Here is a 26,262-nt window from a genome sequence, read left to right as displayed (position 1 = left end):
CTTGCATTAATCCCTATCCCCGATCCACTCTTTTCCCCGAAACTTCTGGTAAGCTATTCTCCTTTTCTACTGTAAACAATAAGTAAAGGAATTATTCAACGTGATCGCCATTTTTTTCCCACAGCCATTTGATGATCTCCACTTTTTCATTCCCTCGTGGGCCAGCACTGCTTCTAACCACCCACTTCTTCTCCTTAGTAACTATGAAGTTTCCTCATACTGATTTTTGATGTTCTTTGCAAATTTCCTTTCATAATCTTTTTCGGTAGTGCTTTATCAGCTTTGTTACCCTTTTGGCCTTTTGTATCGTTTTTTCACATTTTGCAGTATCTGAGCTGCTGCTTCTCTTTCCCACCCCCTCACCCCCAAATGTTATGTATGACTTTTTTTTCCACCCCTGTGAAGTGGAGCTTTTGCCTGTTGGGTATAAACTATTCTGTATTGCATTGAATGTTTCTCTAAGACATCCTCCGTTGTTTTCATGTGTCTTGCCCATTTAGCAGATTTTTCCCAGTTTACTGTGGACGGTCTCTGTCTGAACTCATTAAGTCAGGCTTACCTCCATTTAAAGTTCTAGTAACTGATTCATGCTTTTTGCTTTTAAACACTAAATTGAACTTATGATCACTATCTGATTTTTTTTTTTAAAAGTTCACACACAATTAGCTTATTAACTAAATCCAGCTCACAACTCATTAATTCCAATATTGCCTGGCCCTTGTTGCATCCAGGAAATAACTGTAGGAAACTGTCCTGGATGTACTCCAGAAATTCATGACCTTTTCTGACGGGTACTAAAATTCTGCAACAACATAATGTGTTACTTCACTTGATGACAGCATGACTGTCATGTGTTCTTCCTTGTAAGTGGTACCTGTCTGATTATGAAGGTCACCTAGACGTGTTGGGGGAAATTCAATACCCTGGTTTTACTCCTTGCCTAATCCGTGTAATGATTTAATGCCTTATCCTGCAATAAATGAAAGTGGCATTCTTAATCTCTTTATAAAAAGAAGGCTTTATGCAAACTGCCAAAAATACCCATTCAGCAGCTGAGAACCAACTATCCTGATCTGACACCCCAAACTGTTTATTACTCAAGGCATAAGCAACTTTTTAAAAAGCTTGTTTGGTAAATGTGCCTTCTATGATAGTCAGACCAGAGGCTTCAAGTTCACGTCTTCTTGTTTTCTTTTTGATCTCCACAGGATGACAACAGCAAGTAGTGAGGTTAGATCAGCCAGGGTTCTCAGTCCTGACTGGGCAGGAATGACTTCCGATAGATGGTATGTGTACAGAGCAAGTGGGATGGCATTAGACTTTGTGATATCCTTGGTCCTAGTTAATAACTGGGGCGCCTGTCCAATTGTTTTCTTCCTCATTTCCTCAAAATGAGGATGATATCTGCCATGCTTAATAATTTTGCATGACCTTTGACTGCTGAGTTGTCCAACCTTGGAGCTACAGGTCTTTGGGCAGAGTAGACAAGTGTTGCCCTGAGGACCTGGATGTTCTTGAGACATGTTCTGGGCTCTGTCATTCTGATGTCCCGAACCAGTGGTCACAATCTAAGGATACGGGGTAAACTGATTAGGACTGAGATGAAATATTTCTTCACCCAGAGACTGATGAGCCCATTGAATTCACTATCACAAAACACTTGAGGCCAAACATAGTATGATTTCCAGAAGTAGTTGGATGTATCACTTGAGGCTAAAGGAATCTAAGAATATAGAGAAGGGCAGGAATAGGCTCCTGAATTGGACAAACAGCTGTGACCATATTAAATGGCAGATTCTCAGAGGGCCAAATGATGTCGTCCTGCTCCAGTTTTCTATTTTTCTGTGATTTTGCACTGCTCCACAGCAGCGCTTTAGCAGTCAGTTTCCAATTAGCTTGTGGCTTGTTAGATGTGATGTCGCAAGAAAAAAAAACAACCGCCCCAAGAGGATCCCCCTCGTTCTCACACACCACCCTACCAACCTCCGGATACAACGCATTATCCTCCGACACTTCCGCCATTTACAATCCGACCCCACCACCCAAGACATTTTTCCATCCCCTCCCCTGTCTGCTTTCCGGAGAGACCACTCTCTCTGTGACTCCCTTGTTCGCTCCACACTGCCCTCCAACCCCACCACACCCGGCACCTTCCCCTGCAACCGCAGGAAATGCTACACTTGTCCCCACACCTCCTCCCTCACCCCCATCCCAGGCCCCAAGATGACATTCCACATCAAGCAGAGGTTCACCTGCACATCTGCCAATGTGGTATACTGCATCCACTGTACCCGGTGCGGCTTCCTCTACATTGGGGAAACCAAGCGGAGGCTTGGGGACCGCTTTGCAGAACACCTCCGCTCAGTTCGCAACAAACAACTGCACCTCCCAGTCGCAAACCATTTCCACTCCCCCTCCCATTCTCTTGATGACATGTCCATCATGGGCCTCCTGCACTGCCACAATGATGCCACCCGAAGGTTGCAGGAACAGCAACTCATATTCCGCCTGGGAACCCTGCAGCCATATGGTATCAATGTGGACTTCACCAGTTTCAAAATCTCCCCTTCCCCTACTGCATCCCTCAACCAGCCCAGTTCGTCCCCTCCCCCCACTGCACCACACAACCAGCCCAGCTCTTTCCCCCCACCCACTGCATCCCAAAACCAGTCCAACCTGTCTCTGCCTCCCTAACCGGTTCTTCCTCTCACCCATCCCTTCCTCCCACCCCAAGCCGCACCCCCCCCCGCCACCTACTAACCTCATCCCACCTCCTTGACCTGTCCGTCTTCCCTGGACTGACCTATCCCCTCCCTACCTCCCCACCTATACTCTCTCCACCTATCTTCTTTACTCTCCATCCTCGGTCCGCCTCCCCCTCTCTCCCTATTTATTCCAGTTCCCTCTCCCCATCCCCCTCTCTGATGAAGGGTCTAGGCCCGAAACGTCAGCTTTTGTGCTCCTGAGATGCTGCTTGGCCTGCTGTGTTCATCCAGCCTCACATTTTATTATCTTGGAATCTCCAGCATCTGCAGTCCCCATTATCTCTGACATGATAGCTTGTTCGGCAAGATCCTCCCATGCGTTTGTTAATTTGCTTCCTCTACAGTGAGGCCTCTTCTGTACTGTATCAAGTGGGACTTCTAAATTGTGAAAAAATGACCTGCTTTGCAACTAATTTGGCTTATGAATGCAGTGTCCAAATCTGCAGAGCTGATTTTGCATGATCATGTTTGTGATCCTGAAGGAATTTTGCATTGGTGAGGATGGAGCTTGTCTATCTATTATCCTACTTGATTTTGTATGTACTGTGGAGAAACCACTGAATTCTCCAGCACCTGAGGTACCTTTTTTGGCTGGTCCAAGTCCCACTGCCTGAGGAAAAGGCAATGTTGACAACGGGATTAGAGATGAATGTGTCGATGTCAGATGGTTGCACAAATTTTGGAAAGGCTGCTTTGTCTTCTTTCTGGTTACTTTTTGAGAAAGGTAATTGCCAAGATGTGGGAGATGCTGTGTTATGTCCTCTATTGGTGGTTGGAGGAGTGCAACATAGTTTTGCTTCCACTACTCCACAGTCACAAGACACCAGAAGAAGTATTTATTTTACAAAGATGATCAACTAAATAAAGATAAAATGCTGCAAATCTGAAACAAACACAACGCCGGAGAAACTCAGCATCTGTGGAGAGAGAAAGAGTTAATTAATTTGAGTCTGGTATGACTCTTTAGAACGGAAAGTTGATGGAAAATAGGTTATTTTTTCATACCTTTCACAGAGATGGAGGCAAGAAGACAGGTGGTATGGAGGCCCAGTGGAAAAGACATAGGGCTTAATAGTGGAGAAAGTAAATAAGATGTTTTTTTTTTAGAAAGTGTAAATTTAAGCTGTGAATGGGAGAAAGAGTGCTTGCTACTAAGTGCAAAGTAAACGTGTGTGTGTGTGTGTGTGTGTGTGACCATCTGTTGCGCTGTCATCCACACATCCCCTGCCGCCTCCCCCCCCCCCCCCAACAACAACATGCTTTTTGCCCTCTTTGATCTTGCTTGCACTGCTCATCATAACCTCTTAACATTCCAAGGTGTACTTTCTTTTGTCCCATCTTCAATACTTTTCACATTGCTCTCAACATTGCAACACCCCTCTTTATCCAAACATCCAACCAAACAAAACCAATGGACATTGTATCCTGAAATAAGAAAAATTGAAAATGCTCAATCCTTACCAGATCACTGGCATCCGCAGAGACACAAACAGTTGGCATTTCAGACCTTTGGTCATTGTTATAATGATAAACCCGTCAACCTGAAACATTAACTCTGTTTATCCTCACCACTTCTGGTATTTTATCATCCTGTTCTCTGAATAGAATCATAGCCTCTTTCCACATTGTGTGGATTCTATTTGGCTCATGGGGTCTGCACCAACTATCCAAATAGCATCCTACCCTTTCTCCGTAACTGTGTATTTCCCATAGCTAATCCACTCGAGCTGAACATTGCTTTACACTACAGGGAAATTTAGCATGGCCTGTCCACCTAACTGGCACATCTTTGGACTGAGTGAGGAAACCCACATAGACACCGGGAGAATGTCACCTCCACAGGCACCCAAGGCTGAAATCAAACCTAGGTCCTTGGTGCTGTGAGGCAGCTATGCTCACCACTGTGCCAACTTGCTGCCCAAAACTAAACATTCCAAATGCATACTTTACTGATCGTTCTCTTTTATTTTCCTGTTTTGTTTTTCCCTTTTTTGTTATGGAGATGTTGTTATATTAAGTTTAGACTCTGACTGAAACTTACCTTGTGTATATCTATATATTTTGATCTTTTTAGGAAAGAACATTTTTGCTCCTTATCTTTCTCTTGCTCTGCAGCAGGGATAAGTGTTGCACTTGCAAAGAACATAAGCTGCCTCAACTGAAATCATTGAACCGACAATTTTTTGGAGAGAGAACACACAACTTACTTTGTAGGTGTATTGAAGCTCTTGAATTTGAACACAAACAAGTTTCCTGGAGCAACAATTGTTCACCCCCACACCTGCTTCCCCCCCCCCCCCCAACCTCTTTCCCCCCCCCCCCCCCCCCCCCCAACCTCCCCAAACCTCTCAAAGTTTGAGTTGAAAATCTTAATCGTGAGAAGTCGTGGGTCCTAAAGGACCATAAGATGTGGGAATAGAATTAGGCCATTTACCAAATTGAATCTGCTGCACCATTCAATTGTGGCTGATATGTTTCTCAACCCCATTCTCCTACTTTCTCCCTGTAACCCTTAATCCCCTTACGAATCAAGAACCTATCTCTCTGTTAAATACACTCAATGACTTGGCAACTCAGATTAAAGGATTGTCCCTTCTCCCTAAGGCTGTGCCCCTGGGTCCCTCATCTCTTCTAGTGGAAATTGTTCATGTCCACTCGATTTTTGAGGCCGCTCCGGTATCCTGTAAGACTTCAACTTCAACTTCAACTTCAACCCCTCCATCACGCCGCCGCCCCCCCCCCCCCCCCCCCCAAATCTGTCTAAACTGAGTACAGACCCAGAGTCCTGAACTACTGCTCGTGACAAGCCCTTCATCCCTAGGATCATTCTTGTAAACCTCCTTTGGACCCCCTCTGAGACCAGCATGTCCGTCCTTGGATACAGAGCCCAAAAGTGCTCTCAATATTCCAAATGCAGTCTGACCAGAGCCTTCTACAACCTCAGAAGTACATCTCTACTCTTGTATTCTAACCTTGTTGAAATGAATGCTAACATTGCCTTTGCCTTCCTAACTGTCAGCTGAACTTGCATGTTAACTGGTGGAGAATCCTGAACTAGGACTCCCAAATCCCTTTATGCTTCAGATTTCCAAAGCCTTTCCCCATTTAGAAAATAGCGTATGTCTCTGTGCTTAATAACAAAATGGATAACCTCATACTTTCCCACATTGTATTCCACCTGCCAGGAGGAATTTCAGTGCAAGCTTGCCTAGCATGTCCAAGTCATTCTGCAGGCACCATGCTTCCTCAACACTACCTGTGTCCCAACCTACTGTCAGGTTCGTTTTCGGAGACCCTCACTGACCCGTTTAGAAAAACACAAATCCTTTTTATTACCAAGCAAGTACAAGCTGTGGAGAATCACTGTACTTAACCCGGCACAGAGTGCAAGAGTCTCGTAAGTAATTCTCCCTGAGCAGTGGACAGTCCCTGCTTTTTATACTTTACTATGTACATAGAACATTACAGCATAGTACAGGCCCTTCGGCACTCGATGTTGTGCCGACCTGTCATACCGATCTCAAGCCCATCTAACCTACACTATTCCATGTACGTCCACATGCTTGTCCAATGACGAATTAAATGTACTTAAAGTTGGCGAATCTACTACCGTTGCAGGCAAAGCGTTCCATTCCCTTACTACTCTCTGAGTAAAGAACCTACCTCTGACATCTGTCCCATATCTTTCACCCTTCAATTTAAAGCTATGCCCTCTCGTGCTTGCCGTCACCATCCTAGGAAAAAGGCTCTCCCTATCCACCCTATCTAACCCTCTGATTATTTTATGTGTCTCAATTAAGTCACCTCTCAACCACCTTCTCTCTAACGAAAACAGCCTCCAGTCCCTCAGCCTTTCCTCGTAAGACCTTCCCTCCATACCAGGCAACATCCTAGTAAATCTCCTCTGCACCCTTTCCAAAGCTTCCACATCCTCCTTATAATGCAGTGACCAGAACTATACGCAGTACTCCAAGTGTGGCCGCACCAGAGTTTTGTACAGCTGCAGCCTAATACATAAAGCAATTTCACATTTCACAATGACATGATACATGAAACAATTACTACAACAGACAAAGACAGGATACAAAACAATTATTACATCAGGAACATAAAAGACCAGGATATAGTATCGATCGTTCATGAAGTGGCTGCTAATGGCAGGAGGCGCTTTCAAGTTGTTAACGAGACATTGTAATTTCAAGTTGCCGATGTGTCTGGCTGGAACAAAGTGAGTGCCCTGGCCCCTTTGTCAGTGACAGAAATTACATACTTCAGAAGTTTCACACCTTTACAAATGTTCCTCACTTAACCTTATTTGAGACAGTTTAACTCTAATTCTATTCAGTCAGGAAGCTTAAGGCAGTGTCTGCATACCGATGTGTGGGAAGATAAGGAGTGACAGAGTCTTACACCAAATTCCTAGTTGGGCAGGAAGCTTTAGGGCAGTGCCTGCATACCTATGTGTAGGCAGATAAAGAGACATCCCAGATGTCCAAGTTCTTCAAGGACCGCAACTTACCCCCACAGTGATCGAGAACGCCCTTGACCGCGTCTCCCGTATTTCCCACAACACATCCCTCACACCCCCGCCCCTGTCACGACCGCCCCAAGAGGATCCCACTCGTTCTCACACACCACCCCACCAACCTCCGGATACAACGCGTCATCCTCCGACACTTCCGCCATCTACAATCTGACCCCACCACCCAAGACATTTTTCCATCCCCTCCCCTGTCTGTTTTCCGGAGAGACCACTCTCTCTGTGACTCCCTTTGTTCGCTCCACACTGCCCTCCAACCCCACCACACCCGGCACCTTCCCCTGCAACCGCAGGAAATGCTACACTTGCCCCCACACCTCCTCCCTCACCCCTATCCCAGGCCCCAAGATGACTTTCCACATTAAGCAGAGGTTCACCTGCACATCTGCCAATGTGGTATACTGCATCCACTGTACCCAGTGTGGCTTCCTCTACATTGGGGAAACCAAGCGGAGGCTTGGAGACCACTTTGCAGAACACCTCAGCTCAGTTCGCAACAAACAACTGCACATCCCAGTCGCAAACCATTTCCACTCCCCCTTCCGTTCCTCAGACGACATGTCCATCATGGGCCTCCTGCAGTGCCACAATGATGCCACCCGAAGGTTGCAGGAACAGCAACTCATATTCCGCCTGGGAACCCTGCAGCCTAATGGTATCAATGTGGACTTCACCAGCTTCAAAATCTTCCCTTCCCCAACTGCATCCCTAAACCAGCCCAGTTCGCCGCCGCCCCCCCCCCCCCCCCCCCCCACTGCACCACACAACCAGCCCAGCTCTTCCCCTCCACCCACTGCATCCCAAAACCAGTCCAACCTGTCTCTGCCTCCCTAACCTGTTCTTCCTCCCACCCATCCCTTCCTCCCACCCCAAGCCGCACCCCCATCTACCTACTAAACTCATCCCACCTCCTTGACCTGTCCGTCTTCCCTGGACTGACCTATCCCCTCCCTACCTCCCCACCTATACTCTCTCCACCTATCTTCTTTTCTCTCCATCTTTGGTCCGCCTCCCCCTCTCTCCCTATTTATTCCAGAACCCTCACCCCATCCCCCTCTCTGAAGGGTCTAGACCCGAAACGTCAGCTTTTGTGCTCCTGAGATGCTGCTTGGCCTGCTGTGTTCATCCAGCCTCACATTTTATTATCCTGTAGGCAGATAAAGGTCATTTAATTTATAGAAGTATAGAAATCCATGGGATGTTATCCCAATAACATCTCACTACCTTTGTGTCATCTGTAAACTTAGCAACAATGCCCTCGGAGATAATGGGAACTGCAGATGCTGGAGAATTCAAGATAACAAAGTGTGGAGCTGGATCAACGCAGCAGGTCAAGCAGCATCTTAGGAGCACAAAAGCTGACGTTTCGAAACGTCAGCTTTTGTGCTCCTAAGATGCTGCTTGTTCTGCTGTGTTCATCCAGCTCCACACTTTGTTAACAATGCCCTCAGTTGCTTTGTCCAGATCGTTAATGTGTAACATGAATACCCATGGTCCCAACACTGATCCCTGCGAAACTCCTCTAACCACAAGCTGCCATCGTGAAGAAGACTGCTTTATCCCTGTTATTTGCCTTTTGCCAAACCCCTATCTATGCCAGTACCTTCCCCCTAACACCATGGACTCTTATCTTGGAGCCTCCTGTGAGGCACCTTGTCAAAGGCCTTTTGGAAATCCAAATAGATTACATCCACTGGCTCTCCTTTTGTGTAACATGCTTTTTACGACCTCAAAGAATTCTAACAGATTTGTCTGGCATGACTTTCCCCTTGACAAAGCTATGCTAACTCTGCCCTATTTTGACGTACTCTGCAGTCTCATTCTTTAATCTTACTGTCAACCCAGGTCAGTCTAACCAGCCTATAGTTTACTGTCTTCTGCTTTCCTTCTTAAAGAGGGATGTTACTTTTGCTATTTTCCAGTCCTCTGGGATCTTCCCTGACTCCTGATAGATGTCCACCGTTGCCTCCACAATTTCCTCTAACAATCGCCTTCAGACCTGGGATGTAGTCCATCTGGTGCAAGTGATTAATTCAGCTTCCTCAGCACCTTTTCAGTGATGGCCACTGAACTCACCTCTGCTATTTGACTCTGTTGAAGTTCTGGTATGCTACTGGTGTCTTCTACTGTGAAAACTGATGCCAAGTATCTATATGGATTCTCTGACGTTTCTTTGTTCCCCATTACTCCTTCCCCAGCCTCATTTTCCAGCGGTCCAGTGTCATACCTTTCAGATATCTTTGGTGGGGGGGGGGGGGGGGGGGGGGGGGGGGGGGAAGCTCTTGCAGTCAACTTTTAATATTACTAGCTAGCTTACTCTTGTATTTCATCATCTTCCCCCCCCCATTGCTTTTTTTTAGTTGCCCTCTGGTTCTTAAATCTTCCTACTAATCTTGATCACATTATGTGCTTTTTTAAATATCTTTTATGTTGCCACTGACTTCCTTTGTCAGACGTCGTTGCCTCATCCTTCCTTTAGCATATTTCTTTTGCGTGGGATGAGTTCCTATTGTGCTTCGTGAATTACACCTCCCCCTCTTTTTTCCGCTCTCCCCCCCCCCCCCCCCCCCCCACGGGGAAAAAAAAACACCTGCTATTGCTGCTCCACCGTCTTTTCTGCTAGGCTTTCCTTTCTCACTCAACTCTGGCCAGTTCTTCCCTTATGTCTTTTTAGTTACCTTTCCTCAATTGTAATACCATTATATGTGATTTCAGCATCTCCCTCAAATTGCAGGGTGAATTTTATCATATTATGATCACTGCCCCTTAGGAACTCATTTTTACTTTTTAAGCCCCCAAATCAAGTCTGCCTCCATTGCACATCATCCAATTCAGCACTGCCTGTTCCCTACTGTGCTCTACCACAAGCTGCTCCAAAATGCCATTTCATAGACATTACACAAATTCCTTTTCTTGATCTGCTACCAGCCTGATTTTCCTAGTCCAGCTGCATATTGGAGTCCCTCATGATTATTGTAATAGTGCTTTTCTTACATCTCCTGATTTAATTTCTGTCCCACGTCCTGGCGACTGCTGGGCTGCCTGTATATGACTCCCATCATGGTCGTCTTCTCCTTTTGTGGTTCCTCAACTTGACCCACTCGGATTCTACATCACTTTTTGCTATCAATTTTAGTTTCATTTCTTACAAACCAGGCAACAACCCCCACCCTGTTCATCGGCCTGTCCTTTTGATTAAAACATATATCCTTGGCCATGTAGTTCCCAGTGCTGATTCCTTCGCAACATCATCTGCCTCACCCACACATTGTACCTGCCAGTTTCAATCTGCATTTCAAGCTTATTTACTTTGTTTCATATACTGTGTGCATTTTTAAGTACAACGTTCTTAGTCCTGCACTGGTTTGCCCCCCCACCCCGACCCCATAACTGCCCTCTTTATCTGCTGTGCCTGAAGTTAGATTTCAGACCCTCTTTCCGTACTCTCTTCTGTGGCCTATTTCTTGTTCTGGAAACTTTTTAACCTCTGCTGAGCAACACCCCTACCCCCATAACTTCTTTTTTCGCCACAAATGTCCATGCCGTTGAACCTCTTTCTCTTCTCACCCCCCCCCCCCCCCCCCACCAAACATGCTCATGCTCACCCCCGCCCACGCACGCACCGCTCTGTCTCACGCTTGCCCTTGCGCACGATCTCTCGCCCTCTCCCTGTAAAGCCCTAGATATGCCATTTGCCAGGACTCTGGTCCCAGCATGATCCGGTTGGAGGCCATCCCATCAGAACAACCCTCCTTCCCCAGTACTAATGCAAATGTCCTATGAAGTTAAAATCTGTTTCTCCCACACCAGTCTTTGAGCCCTGCATTTACCTCTTTCATCTTTGTGCCTGCACAGACCACAACAATTGGATCTTCCCCTCCTGTTCCAAGTTACTCTGCAGCCCAGATGAGCGATCCTGAACCTGGGCAACACAACCTTCAAAGCTCTTAACTCGAGTCTCAGAGAACAGTGACTATGCTAATCCCTGATTACAACTGCATTTCTCTTTTCTTCTCCCTCTTGAATAGTTCCCTGTACTGTGGTGCTGTTGTCAATTTGTTCATCCTTCCTACAGTCCCCAGTCATCTATACAAGGAGGAAGAATGTGTAACAAGTTTGAGAAACTCGGGCTGAGGCTTCTGGAGCACTGCCTGCCTTGCTCATAGACACACCCTCCTGTCCCTGACTGCTGACTGAATTTGAGGTGGTTAATCTAAAGGGTGAGACTGCTGTCTAAAACACAGCATCCAGGTAACACACTCCCTCCCTGATATGGCTTAGTGTCAGAAGTTCACACTCCAGCTTTCTTTTTTGCAAAAATATACTTTATTCATAAAATAGCTTTTATCTATATTCACAGCTTCTAAAGTAGTTCAGTACTGTCTTTGCATATGAAGAAAAACAAGTATTGGAATTTGACATCCCCTACAGTTGTATAAACTGAAGACATTTTTTACTGGCACAGGACACAAGTTACATTGCGGAAATGAGAGAGTCAGATAACTGCTCATCAACTCTGAAGCAGAGTTCCTCTAGCAACCAACACTTCTACAGATGTGGTCACTCTGATCCATAATGGGGTCCATCAGCTCCCACATCTAGCAGATACAACACATCACCTGACCTGGCATCCTCGTTTTTAAAAAAAAAAGTTATTTGGTTCTTAAATAATTTTTTTTTTAAGAAACCAATTTTGGTCTTTTACTTTATAGCCTGCAGATATTCCCACTATTTACCTTCAATCTGAAAATAGCCACTAATTTGACTATTCTGATTATCACCAACCAACGAACTTGCAGTTTACCTATTGTGACTAGCTGTAACTGATCCAGGAAGACAACCCAGTGCCAACAACTTAAGTGCTAAGGAACTTTGCACACCAGCATTTTTTTTTTTGGACAATTTGATTAATACTTATTTCTGAATTTTATTGTTATGATCCCAGTTCATGTTATTACAAGTCAAGTCAAATCCCACGTTGAAACCTGGCTTGATAGATCATATTTGGTTTTAACAACATGGTCTCTGGCTGAAATATAAAGCAAATTCTGCAGCATTTGCACATTTAACAATAAAACAGAAGTTTATTAAGAACAGAAAACAAAATAGAAAAAAAATCAAACCACCTACTTGTAATCCAAATTCAAAGATCTTTTAAACTTGCAATAAATCTGTCATCCTAGTAAGCCTAACACTTTCCTTTATATTAATGAAAAGAAAAAAAAAGTGCTTTTATACAGTACTCAAAGCGCACAACGATACAAACCCAAAACAACTTGTTAAAATACTCTCATCATAGTTCCTGTATCTAACACCTCAGTAAGTTTATGTCACTTGTGATGTAAAACTTCTGGATTGGTGCTGAAGATAGCTGTGATAAACCTGAGCTTAACTGTGCTCAGCTTTAAGTAACCTCTTCAGCGTTTTATGCCAGTATTTCTGCTCTGGGACTAACGCTAACTCTTCACTCTGAAGTAACCTAGTTCAATGTATATCCTTCTCAGAAGTACTGATTTATACAGCCTTCCTCATCCAAGGTCGTCTTAGGCCCTGCTCCAAATTGAAACAAAGTTTCTTTCCAGAATTCAGCTGTTTCCCTTCAGCTTTTAACAGAAACCAGTTCCAGAGCACACTAACAAACCTTGAGGCCTTGTTATTTACCTTACTGCGTCGTCAAACAAAAAAATCTTTGGTGCGCAAAACTCATCCATTCTAAAGCCAGACCCCTCAACTGTTTAAAGAGAAATCACCATGGCTGAAGAAGTATCTAAGTTAATAACTTGAGACACACTGAAAACCCCCAGGTTACTGACTTCAATCATAATTCCAAACTTGCGGTAAATGATACATAATCTCAGTTTACATCATAACTGATATTTGGTCAAAGTGCTTTAAAGAAAACATTCTCTGCAGAGCTTCATATTTTTCCCAAGCTCGGAAGAAGTGTGTGTCTGTATTTTTAGAGAAGGATAGTTGTATATGTTTGCACATTTTAGGTCTTCTATTACAAATCTTTACTAGCTTATTACAGCAACTTATTCAAGTAACAATTTTTTTAAAAAAGCTTCAGGAACCTGGTTGACTTGTTCGTGATACTCCGAATAATAGTTCAGCACACCTCCTGTTTTGAATTCAAACTTTGTAACACCATATCTTCTTCCTGTTCCTTTTGTGAACTCTGCTTGTTTTTGGTAGTTCTCATGAAGGGTTTCACATCAGAAACCACAACTTGTCTGTTTGCTCGATCAATATTTCCAGCAGTATTTTTGTTCCCTCCACAGTATTTTGGTTGTGATGAAATAGTGGTGTGAAATTTTGGTTCCCCTTGAATTACGTAAAAAGACCTTGGCTTTAGATTAGGCAGGTCAAGCAGCATTTGCGAGAGCGAGAGACAGCTTTTCATCAGATGCAACAACGCTAATGAAGTGATATGAGTTTTATAAATGAGAAGGTAGTTTTAAAGATTCAAATTTACATGTTACATTTGAATAGGAAAGGATATCTCAATAAATCATGTTAAATAGCTTTGACATACTAGAAAATAAACTTGTCAGTTGAAACGTGATCTAATTGACCTATTCTGTCACATACAGCCTGTGAAATATACCAATCTCGCTCGAAGGGTCTCTGGTTCAGTCACCTGAGGTCGTCTTTTAAGTCCCTGCAATATCAAACACCTGATCCTTATCCTGTGACCCTGCTAGAAAGTGCACATGTTTGAGACAGAATCAAGCTTGGCTGTGATGCCTACTCGGGCTTGTGTGCCAATTTGGACTTCTTGGGTGGTATTAATTGGATAGCTCTACCAAAGGGTTGGGGACATGCATGAAGGATCAAATTGGCTCCTGTGCCATTTCTCTGATTCTACTTGCTGTGTGAAACTGTGCTATGGACTTAAACATTTAATGGAGTGTTGCTGAGCAAAGAGACATAGTTCCTTGAAAGCAGACTTGGTATGGTATGTTTGCCTTTGGTCAGTGCATTCAGTATAGGAGTTGGGCGGTCATGTTGGGGCTGCATGGGACACTGGAGTACTGCATGCAATTCAGGTCTCCCTGCTATAGGAAGGATGGTGTGAACCTTGAAAGGGTTCAGAAAAGATTTACAAGGATGTTGCCAGGGTTGGAGGGTTTGAGCTAGAGGGAGAGGCTGGGACTCTTTCCCCTGGAGTGTTAAAGGCTGAGCAGTGACCTTTTATAGAGGGTTATAAAATCATGAGGAGCACAGATAGGGTGAATAGGCAAGGTCTTTTCCCCAGGGCTGGGGGGAGTCCAAGACTGGAGGGCATAGGTTTAAGGGGAGAGGGGAAAGATCTAAAAGGGACCTAAGGGGTGACTCTATCACACAGAGGGCGGTGTGATTATGGAATAATCTGCTGGAGGAAGTGGTGGGGGGCTGGTACAAATAGAACACTTAAAAGGCATCTGGATGGATATATGAATAGGAAAGGTTTAAAGGGTTTTGGGCCAAATACTGGCGAATGGGACTAGATTCATCCAGGATATCTGGTCGGCATAGACGAGTTGAACGGAAGGGTCTGTTTCCATGCTGTACATCCCTGTGACTGTATATGATAGCTTTTCTTTTCTTTTCTCCCAGCCTCCCCAAAAGCAAGAGGCAGAAGGATTTTTTAAAAACTATAAAACAAATGAGAAAATGCTACAGACGCGCTCACATCGACCTTTTGATATGCAGAGTGTTTTTATGTTTGCAATTAGAGCAGCTGGAGCAAATCCTTCTGTCTGCACAATACTGAAGCCGCTAAAGTTGGCAGATGTCAAATGAACTGAGAGTTGGGTAACACGTTGATCTGTTGAAGTCTTTGTCACTGAAATGTATACACCAGTGAAAGATATCCTCAAATGATTGAATTACCTATATTATGCCAGAAGCAATTACTAGTGGCATATGGAGTTGCAAATGAGCATAGGTACCAGTCACATTTTTTTTGACCATCTGGAAATGGGATTAAAGGGGCCCAGTGAACGCTGCAGATGGGGGTCAGTTTCATCCGAAAATACTGCAAGGATTTTGAACTCCACTAATCCAGATGGCAGTACTTTACAGTACCCTCATTAGTGAGGGTAGGTTTATTAAGGCTGCAATGAAATCATTTGGGTCTGAACCTGAGCAGACGGGCCTCAAAACATTAAGTTAATTGTCTGAGTTTCTTTTTGTTCATGGAGAGATTAAGTGCTAATTAAGTCTGGTGGTGTCTTTCAGTCAGGCAATATACTAATCGCAATAGACAGAAGATTTGATTTAAATAAGTGATATGCTTTCTTCAACCAAAGATAATGTCATGAGCAAGTTGATTGCTTTCAGTTGTAATTGATAGTCAAATCATGTGCTGTGTTTCACTTTCAATGAGATATGAAGAGTGAATGAGAGGATGCCATCATGATGTTGCCCCCACCCCCACCCCCACCCCCACCCAAATCAAAGATAAATGCACAGGGTTGAACATACTGGATGTTTTTGTTCTCTCAAGCAGGCTACCAGAGATCATCTCAAGTCTGATGTTTCCAGAAAGTGGTTAGACAAGACTGCAGAAGGCAGCTGTTTGATCGAAGACCTAGAGAGAAAAGCAAGGGAGGGAAACTCGAGTGGTTTTGGTAAGAATTTGTTTGTTTTTTTTAAATTATAGGAATGTGGTGGGAGGCGATTATAGTTATGTCTTGCCTTTCATGAAATGATATGGAAAATGTAGTTGGAGTTTGGACGGGTATCTTTTTACATTCTGGAGGCGATATTAGTAGCATGAGCACAGCAATTTTTAAAAAGGTGATGTCATTGCTTCCCATTTGGTAAAATGAGCATTGACATTTGAGTCATTAGCTTTGGACAATGGAAAAAAAGTTAGCACCATATGTATTTTAAAGAATGCTGATTGTGCATGCTTCATTCTGAAAACTGCTGTGTTTTGTATTTATAGTACAGGGAATGAAGTGGCTCCGTAATACCCGGTGCCTTACTGATGCGATAAATGTCCTGATTACATTGCGTGTCACTTCTACAGGAGCCTGAAGCATTTCAGCCTCTTGGCCACATAATCAGCTGTTGCACGTTTTATACTGATGTTGGACTAAAACTTGCTGTCTTGAGTGACATGAGTGCCATTTTGATATTCAGTGATCATTCCAAAGTCAGTCAAATGTGTTGTTGCAGCGATTGCCATGATTTGTTTTGCCTTATTGACAAATAAGATTTGCCATATGAAAATTGATGTTTGGGGGAAATCCTCCTTAATGCCCCCAGGGTCGGTCTCCTTTTTTTTGAGTTAGAATCATTAGTGGGGATGCTTAATATTCTAATGGGTTTTAATGGCTTGTGTGCTTTAGAACTGACTTCCCATTGTTTATAATCACAGAACATTTATATTCAGCTGTCACCATAAGTGAAATCGTTTGAAGGGGGATGTCAGTTTTTTTTTTCTGTGGAATGGACAATTGTTTAGAGTAACCATTGATTCCTTTTTGCTTTCTAGAATGCAGTGGTCCCTAGTTGTTTACAGGATAACTGCATAGCCCAAGGTTGCCAACTATCTAATTTCTTGCTGTTCACAAGATTTCCTCCGATCAGTCTCCAAATTGATCACATCACATGCTATTGCAATGTTGGAAAAATCTGGCATTGTCTCTGACAATGAAATCTGCTGAACTGAGTGAAAAATCAGCACTTATTGTTCGCTAATGAGGATGATCTTTTGGGAAATAAGCTTTCTGTGGTTTCTGAGACTTGAAATAGATGAATGTACGTGTGCTGGATTTCAGTCAAGTTCTTATCTGCGCAGTATAAGGTTGAGTTGGGTTAATCCCTGTTGGATATGATACCCATTTTTTGGGAATGGTTACTTAAGTGTAACTGAGGCAGCTTTGTTAATCTTCCATTGGCAATTCCTGAAGTAAATCACTGGCTCAGTATCTTTTCACAACATGAATTACTTATACTGAATATTCCGCTACCCAACTCCCTTTTGTCTTAGTCCTCAACAGCAGTTTAATAGTGGTATATCTTTTTTAAGGATAGCTTCCCAAGATTGCCATCAGCAACTCACCAGAAATGTTTCTTTCGAATTTGCTAAGTTTGCAACTATATAGTGCTTTGAGTAATTGTTTTGTAATTGTTCTATAAGCTTCTTGCATATTTTCAAAATCTCTGAAATGGGAGCGGACATGAGCTGGGTTTTATTCCTCCTGTCTTTTGGCTTTCCTGAATGCATCATTGCTTATGAATCACATGGTATCTGGCTAGTTTTCTGTTCTTTTCTCTCCCTACCCCTGAAAAACATGTAAATATGAATGCTTTAAGTGTTTAATTCTGCTTTATTCCAGCCTGAGGATTTCCTGGCTGTGTTGCCTTTTGCTTTTTGAAGTCTGGTATCTTGCCTTGTGGTTGCGTTATATCCATCTCATTTATCAGTGAACTGTGTCATTTTTGTAGACTTATGGTTGCAGTAGACATTGTTGAGATGTGTGTTTAATGTGTAGGATTGCTCTTGTTGGGTAGAGGAGCAAAAATTGGTATTGGGTTCCATGTTTGATCTCAATTAATCGTTTGACTTATCCCATGTATGAACTATATTTCTTCCACTGCCTCCTATGAGGTAATTAAAAAGAGCTGGAGCCAATTTAGTGAGCAGACCATTCAGCCCCTTTGGGCAAGTGCTTGTGATGTACTGGTAGTGTCCCTTGCTCTGAGCTAGGATACCTGGGTTCAAATCACACCTGCTCCAGATGTATGTAATAACATCACTAGGTAGGTTGATTTTTAAAAGTATCTTTTAACCCTTTCAAGTTTGTTCTGTCATTCTAGATCATGGCTGATTATGTACCTCAATGCCATTTTCCCTTCACTATTAATTCAATAGAAACTTTTAGGGATGTATGGAAATTTCAAGGATAATCCACCTGTGGTTAACTAGAAAGATAAAAGATAATATCCAACTTTTAAAAAGCACCTGTGCAAAGGCAGGTGGCAGATCAGAGTTTTTGACAGAATATTGGGTCAAAATCCTGGAGTTCCCTCCCTAAACAGCGTTGTGGGTCAACCCCACAGCAGGACTGTAGCAGTTCAAAAACGCAGCTCACCACCACCTTCTCAAGGGCAACTAGGGATGGGCAAGAAATGCTGGCCTGGGCAGTGACGCCCACATCCCACAAATGCTTTTTAAAAAAAAAGCAAAGAATAGCCAGATATTAATGAATATTAATTCATTATTGTGTGCGAGAAAGTTATCCAGAAATACAAAAACAGGTATATTTAACCATGTAAAGAAAATAGTTAACAGAGTGAATATTGGTCGTATGGGAAGTAAGTCTAGGGACTTCCTAATGGACAATAAGGAGAATGGCAGAGTGATTCCCCAGATAGTTTGCATCATCTTCACTGTAGATGTTGTAAGCAATATCCTAGAAGTAGAGATTAAATTGGGAAATGGAAGCGTGGAAGGAACTCAGTAAAATGACCAGAAAGTGGTATTAAGCAAATTATTAAAACTAGCAAATGTCAGACCTCATCCTAGGGTGTTAAAAGAAGTGGAGCTAGTGTGATTGTTGATGCGTTGGTTTTAACATTCCACAACTCTTTCTTCAATTCAAAGAAGGTCCCATGAGATTGGACCATAGCAAATGAAACTCATATTCAAAAAGGGAGAGTTGCAGAAACTGGCAGCTACAGACCAGTTAGCTTAATATCAACTATTATTAAAGACCTTCCAGCAGGTACTTGGACAAGTTCAAGGTAATTGGGTAGAGTCAGTATGGCTCTGTGAAAGGCAATTCCTGTTTCACTACTGTGGGAGTTCCTTTGATCTACCACGTGCTCTGAATACAGGGGAAACCAATGGATGTACTTCGCTCAGATATTCAGAAGGCACTTGATAATTTAAAAATAAAAGCTCATTGTATAGTGCAGAGGAGTTTGTTTATCTGTTTGGCTTAACAGAAAGCAGCAAAACGTAAGCCACGTTACCTTTCATAGTACCTACCTACGGAACTGGATCATTCCCAATGGATGACAGTCCACATTTAGGCCTTCTCAATTTTGTCCCAAACACGACTCTCCATTCAGAACACAGATCCTTCAAAAATATTTCTCCCTGCGACTCCTGAAACACATGCTCGCAGCGATGCGCCGGCATCTCCAGGCACTACAATCAAGCCTACCCTAGCTCAGAGCCTCCTTCTCCCAGACCCCTCCTGTTTTTTATTCTTCGTAGGATCCACAATCTGAACTCTCAATTCTACTCGGCCTTATTGGACGTTAAAAACTGTAAGTACAGTAAACTTACTGGTGCCTGCCGCCCAAAACTGGCTTCCTCCATCCCCCTCAAATACCCAACCCTATCCAGGACCTTCCCCTTGATGTGCCGGCCACCATTGGCCATGTGGCCACTTCTGGAGCATCTACGGATGACGTCACCTCCACTGCCGCTTCTGGGCCAGCGAATGCCATCGACACCGCTGCTGATGCCACCACCTCCATTTCCGAGGCCAACACCACAGTCACTGAGGTTGCACCTGCTGACGCTGACGTCACTCAGCCAGCAGCAACAGAGGAGACAATAGAACCCAGCCCTGCCGAGTCTTCACCATCACCACTGCGCTTGCGCTCCCCCCCCCCCCCCCCCAACCACCACCTTACTGAGGACAAAAGGTTCGTCCTTAGTAAAGGGCTCACGTTTGTTCCCCCTCCCACCTACGCGTCAATGAATACCACTAACGCTTGGACGTTGAACAGTTTTTCTGCCGCCTCCACGCTTACTTATTTAATTGTGAGCCTAGCCCTCACACTCTACTGACCCCTTCTCCCACATCCAACACACCCCCTCCTCCTGCCCTCCTACCCTCCCTCGACCTCTTCATCTCTAACTGCCATCGTGACATCAATCGTCTCAACCTCTCCTCCCCTCTCATCCACTCCAACCTCTCACCCGCAGAACGTGCAGCCCTCTGCTCCAATCCCAACCTCACCATAAAACCCGCGGACAAGGGAGGTGCAGTTGTAGTATGGCAAACTGACCTCTACGTCACCAAGGCCAGGTGCCAACTCTCTGACACTTCCTACTGCTCCCTTGATCATGACCCCACCCCCGAACACCAAACCATCCACAACCTCATCACCTCAGGTCACGTCCCACCCACAGCCTCCAGCCTCATCGTTCCCCAAACCTGCACCACCCGCTTCTATCTCCTTCCTAAAATCCACGAACCTGACTGCCCTGGTCAACCCATTGTCTTTGCCTGCTCCTGCTCCACCAAACTTACCTCCACCTATCTCGACTCCATTTTCTCCCCCTTTGTCCAGGAACTCTCTACCAATGTCCGTGACACCACCCACTCCCTCCACTTCCTCCAAAACTGCCAATTCCCCGGTCCCCAACACCTCATCTTTACCATGGACGTCCAGTCCCTATGCACCTGCGTTCCCCATGCAGAGGGGCTAAAGGCCCTCCGCTTCTTCCTGTCCTGCAGACCTGACTAGTCCCCGTCCACTGACACCCTCATCCACTTAGCCGAACTTCGTCCTCACCCTCAACAACTTCTCTTTCAATTCCTCCCACTTCCTACAGACAAAGGGGGTGGCCATGGGTACCCGCATGGGCCATGCTATGCCTGCCTTTTTGTAGGTTGCATGGAACAGAATCTCTTCTGTAGCTACACTGGCCTCAACCCCACCTCTTCCTCCGTTACATCGATGACTCATTGTATCGGTGCTACCTTGTGCTCCCACGAGGAGCTCGAACAGTTCGTCCACTTCGCCAACAACTTCCACCCCAACCTTTTAAGTTCACCTGGACCTTCTCTGATATCTCTCTCTCTCTCTCTCTCTCTCTCTCTCTCTCTCTCTCTCTCTCTCTCTCTCTCTCTCTCTCTCTCTCTCTCTCTGCTTCCTGGACCTCTCTGTCTCCATCTCTGGCAACCACCTGGAAACCAATATCCATTTCAAGCCCACCGACTCCCACAGCTACCTAGAATACACCATTTCTCACCCACCTTCCTCCCAAAAATGCCATCCCCTCTTCCCAATTCCTTCGCCTCCGCTGCATCTGTTCCCAGGATCAGGCATTCCTCTCCTGAACATCCCAGATGTCCCTTTTGTTTTCAAGGACCGCAACTACCGCCCCCCCCACCCCCCAAAAAAAAGTGGTCGAGAACTCCCTCAACCATGCCTCCTGCATTTCCTCCAAGTCATCCCTCACGCCCCCTCCCCACAATAACAACCAAAACAGAATACCCCTCATCCTCACATACGATCCCCCAACCTCTGGATCTAGCGCGTTATCCTCCGACACTTCTGCCATCTGCAATCCGGCCCCACCACCCAAGACATTTTTCACTCCCCAGCCTTCCTTCTGGAGGGACCACTGTCTCTTCGTGACTCGCTTGTCCGCTCCACACTCCCCTCCAGCGCCACCCCACCCGGCACTTTGCCTGCAACTGCAGGAAGTGCTACATCTGCCCCCATATCTCCTCACCTCACCCCCATCCCAGGCCTCGAAGACTTTCCATATCAAGCAGATGCTCACCTACACAACTGCCAATGTGCTGTATTGTATCTGCTGTTCCTATTGTGGCCCCCTCTACATTGGGGAAACTAAGTGGAGGCTTGGGGACCACTTTGCGGAACGCCTACGCTTGGGTCCGCACTGAACAACTCCACCCAGTCACAAACTATTTCAACTCCTCCTCCTCCACCCCCAATTCCTTAGACGACGTGTCCATCTGGGCCTCCTGCAGTGCCACAACGATGCCACCCGAAGGTTGCAGGAACAGCAACTCCTATTCCCCTTGGGAACCCTGCAGCCAATGATTATCAATGTGGACTTCACAAGCTTCAAAATCTCTCATCCTCTTACCACGTCCCTAAACCAGCTTAGCTCGTCCCCACCTCCCTAACCTGTTCTTCCTCTCACCTATCCCCTCCTCTCACCTCAAGCCCCACCCCCATCTCCTACCTACTAACCTCATCCCGCCCCCTTGACCTGTCCATCCTCCCCGGACTGACCTATCCCCTCCCTAACTCCCCACCTACACTCACCTCTACAGGCTCCATCCCTGCCCCTTTAACTTGTCTGTCTCCTGTCCACCTGTCTTCTCCTCTATCCATCTTTGATCTGACTCCCTCTCTCTCCCTATTTATTTCAGAACTCTCCTCCCCTCCCCTCCCCCTTTTTCTGATGAGGGGTCTCGGCCCAAAACATCAGCTTTCCTGTTCCTCTGATGCTGCTTGGCCTACTGTGTTCATCCAGCTCCACACTTTATCTCAATTTACATTCTCCTCACTTTTAGCTACTTGCATAGAGATATATAGCATGGAAATGGACCTTCAGTCCAACTCGCTTGTCCTGACCCAGATATCCTAAATTTATCTAGTCCCATTTTGCCCTGTGAACTCTTCCTCTTCAAGTACCCATCCAGATATCTTTTTAAATGTTGTAATTGTATCAACCTCCACCATTTTCACTGGCAGCTCATTCCATACACGCACCACCGTCTGTGTGGGAAAAAAGTTGCCCCTCTGGTCCCTTTTATCCCCGCCCCCACCTTAGACTTATGCCCTCTAGTTTTGGACTCTGCTATCCTGGAGAAAAGACCTTGGTCATTCACCCTGTCCATATCCCTTATGATCCTAAACCTCTATAATGTCACCCCTCAGCCTCTGATGCTCCAGGGGAAAATAGCCCCAGCCTATTCAGCTTCTCCCTATGGTTCAAACCCTCCAGCCCTGGCAACACCCTTGTAAATCTTTTCTGAACCCGTTCAAGTTTCCCAATATTCCTCCTATAGCAGGGCAACGAGAATTGAATGCAGTATTCTAAAAGTGCCTAAACAATGTTCTGTACAGCTGCAGCATGACCGCTCAACACCTATACTCCATGCACTGACCAATAAAGGCAAGCGTACCAAATGCACCTTCACTATATCCTGTGAACTTGTGATTTTACTTTCGAGGAACCATGAACCTGCACTTGTTCCCTTTCTCAGGTACTTTTTTTTTGAGGGTGGGAGAGGTGGTTAAGAAATCCAGTTTCTGCACTGTTTCCCTTCGAGCTCAATTGTCCAATCCTATTTTTCAACTTAATTCCACTTGAACCTCACACTGGCCCAGATTTTTCCAATGGCCAGATAATTACTTGTGAAGTGTAGATGCTTCATAGCAGATCCTAAAGGATTTGACTAGGAAATGAAGATTTTTGCTGTGGATTTGAAGGATTTTACTGGCGTTAAGTATATAATTTAATTTGGAAAAGCCAGATCATTGAATAAAAAGTCTAACCCCTGGGTAACTATTCAACTGGCCCATTAATTTTCCCCCCTCACTCAACCGGACCTACCCCAGACCCTGACCAGACTACCTCCAGCCCAACAGACCTAATTATATCTCACCCGCTCCAACCTACCCTCAATACTCCTGTTGTTTACTGGTACTCTCCATGCCTCCCTACCAATCTGATGCCCTGCACTTCAGGCACCCGACTTTCACATTTGCCTTGTGTACTTTTTCACAGGAGTTGTCAAAGTGGTTGTCTGTGATTCTGGACTTTTAAATGACAGCAGTCAGCTGCTTAGTCTGTGAAAAGCGGTTGTGGTTTACCTTCCCTCAACTGTTATACACTACTAAGGATCTGATAGTACATTTCTGAAGGACTCATAATCTGAATGTCTCGTCAGAAATACTGTAGTGGCAGTCTGCCTGAAATGTTCACTCCTCGGACAATTGGGCCCCAGTGTGCTGTTGCACTTCCCATTCCAGATACTTTTGATATTCAGAACCGTGTAAAGTAGCCAAGATGTGAGAGACCACCTGCTTTACATGAACATGTTCAAGCCACGGGATTTGTGCTGCATCTCAAGATCTCATTTTGCCGTCATCAGTACTGCATGTTCTCCTGATTGGTTTTAGGATGTTTTTTCTAAAATCCAGATTTCCTTTCTGTATTTTCTTGGAGACTGTTTCCAGTTTCTGTTTTTTTTTGGGGGCGGGTACTGCTGTTGGTTTCCTTTCTTTAATTTCATGACTTAGTATCTCTGGGGGGGGAAAACAAGTCATTTCCTGTCTCGTGAGTCAAAGGTTTTGCTAAAAATTTATGGATGTGATTTATTTTGTTAGCCCAGGGAATTCAGTAGATTTAGTGGGTCACGTACATGATATTATCTACTTGTTTCCATTCAGTTTTTCCAAAGTTCCACCATTAAGAGATTTTCTATTATTTATCCCACCACTCGTGGAAAAACTCTCAAATCTCAAGTTATCATCTGTACTTTTGAAAATTAGAGCCATATTTATCTCCTGGTCATTGAACTTTTCTATTTAGTTATTACCTCTACCCCTCTAGTCAATTTTGGTTTATTGTTTTATCGTAGTTTGGGTTGGGCAGTCTTGCTGTTTGTGGTGTTAGCTTACCTATCTGTCACTGCATTGTGGGTGACTTCCTGATTTCTTTTTTGTTTTTTCACTATTCAAATCAAACTAGCCTTTTTTTAAAAAAAACTCACTCCTGGGATGTGAACAGTATTGGATAGGGTAGCACTTATTGCCTATCCCTAAATGCCATTGAAGATGGTGGTGAGGCACCCTCTCACCTGCAGTCTGTGGTTTAGGTGCACCCCAGTACTGGTGAGGAGGTCCTGGATTTTGACCAGTAACAGTAAAGGAACAGCAGTTATCTTCCAAGTCAGGATGGTGTGACTTGGAGGGAAACTTGTAAACTCATTTGTAAGTTATTAAGAAATAATTTTATGGTATTCTTTGATCATTTGATAAACCAGCCCCCAAGATCCCTCCAGTTTTACCACTTTGTTACTTCTGTTCCTCTGAGAGACATGCACTGGATCGGGAGATCTGAACGCAAATTGAGCAACTGCTTTGCGAATGACTTTGTTCTGTCCTGAAGTGTAACCCTGACTCACTATGACTCACTGTTTCAACAGCAGCACTTCATTGTTCTAAAGTTCAAGGCTGTCCAATAAATAGCGTCTCTGGTATGTTATCTTCCACCAGCCCAACTGTACAGCAGTTGTGATTTCTATCTTTTGTTAACTTATTATGCATAGTTATTTTCTTTTTCTTAGTAAAATGTATTTGTGAAAAGTTCCAACATTAGCCTAAGACTTTGAGTAATCCTCAATATGTTTTACTTGCAAACAGCCTTTCTTCACAGGTAGCAGCAGGCCAGTAATTTTGAACAGAGAACGAAATAGTAAAAAGTTTCAGCTTGTGTATTTCGACTTCGACTCGGTCTACAACCCGCATGCCCGTTTTTTTGAGGTGGTATATGGGTCTATACACGGCTATTTCTTTTAAAATGCTCAGTTACCCACTGGGTTTTGGCAGTAGATAAGAGGAAATCATTGCTGCAGTGTTGCATGGAAAATGTAATCCAGTATGAGCTACATTTTCTGCTTCACAGGCTGAAGTAAACTTATTTTTACACAAATGTATTCTGCAAGTTTAGATCTCTGATCAGAGTCCTGAGTTGGGGTACTTCCTTGGTAAGGGAGACATCCATGTTCTGCTAAAGCCTTCCTAATGCAAGGTGTTATATTTTCAGACTTCATTATATTTTGACTCCAGGTTTCTTGAATAATTCTGGGAGGAACCATATTGTACATCAGATGCTGGGTATCTTTTGGCCTTTGTAATAACTTGTAATTTTTCAAAATTGCCTGAGGCCTTTTTTTTGTTCAAAAATGAACGAGTGTGTCAACGTTCTAAATATCCTGTATCATGGGGAAGGTGGGACAAAGACATACCAATTTCGAATGATCGATATAAACCGAGCTTGTTCTGGACCAAAAAGTGTGACACTTCAGAAATAGTGAAAACTAGAGCATAAGCCAACCTTATGCTACTGTTCTTTTTTTCGAAGAAAACTTGATTGAAGGGCAAAGCGGATGCCTAATGGAAACATCTCAAATTCTCTGCAGTTGAATATTAAAAGCCAGTGAGAAA

The 26,262-nt window shown here is 44.3% G+C and overlaps 2 protein-coding genes across 12 annotated transcripts in view; one reads left to right on the top strand and one right to left on the bottom strand.

Moving 5' to 3' along the window:
• Window positions 1–26,262, bottom strand: part of LOC125448189 (serine/threonine-protein kinase OSR1-like) — a 170,432-nt gene that overhangs the window by 74,223 nt on the left and 69,947 nt on the right. The window lies entirely within an intron of this gene.
• LOC125448190 (LIM domain and actin-binding protein 1-like) overlaps window positions 1–26,262 on the top strand; it is a 126,081-nt gene that overhangs the window by 76,158 nt on the left and 23,661 nt on the right. For 5 of the 7 annotated variants that reach the window (XM_048523295.2, XM_059643313.1, XM_059643314.1 and 2 more), the window contains one exon: window positions 15,797–15,920. In XM_048523295.2, coding sequence (XP_048379252.2) covers window positions 15,797–15,920 — 124 coding nt within the window. The remainder of the gene's footprint in view (window positions 1–15,796; window positions 15,921–26,262) is intronic. The other 2 variants (XM_059643312.1, XM_059643315.1) reach the window with 1 other exon arrangement.

Source organism: Stegostoma tigrinum, chromosome X (assembly GCF_030684315.1).
Source record: "Stegostoma tigrinum isolate sSteTig4 chromosome X, sSteTig4.hap1, whole genome shotgun sequence".
Classification (NCBI taxonomy): Eukaryota; Metazoa; Chordata; class Chondrichthyes; order Orectolobiformes; family Stegostomatidae; genus Stegostoma; species Stegostoma tigrinum.
Note: the sequence above shows the minus strand (reverse complement) of the source record. Positions and strands in the feature narration are given on the sequence as shown.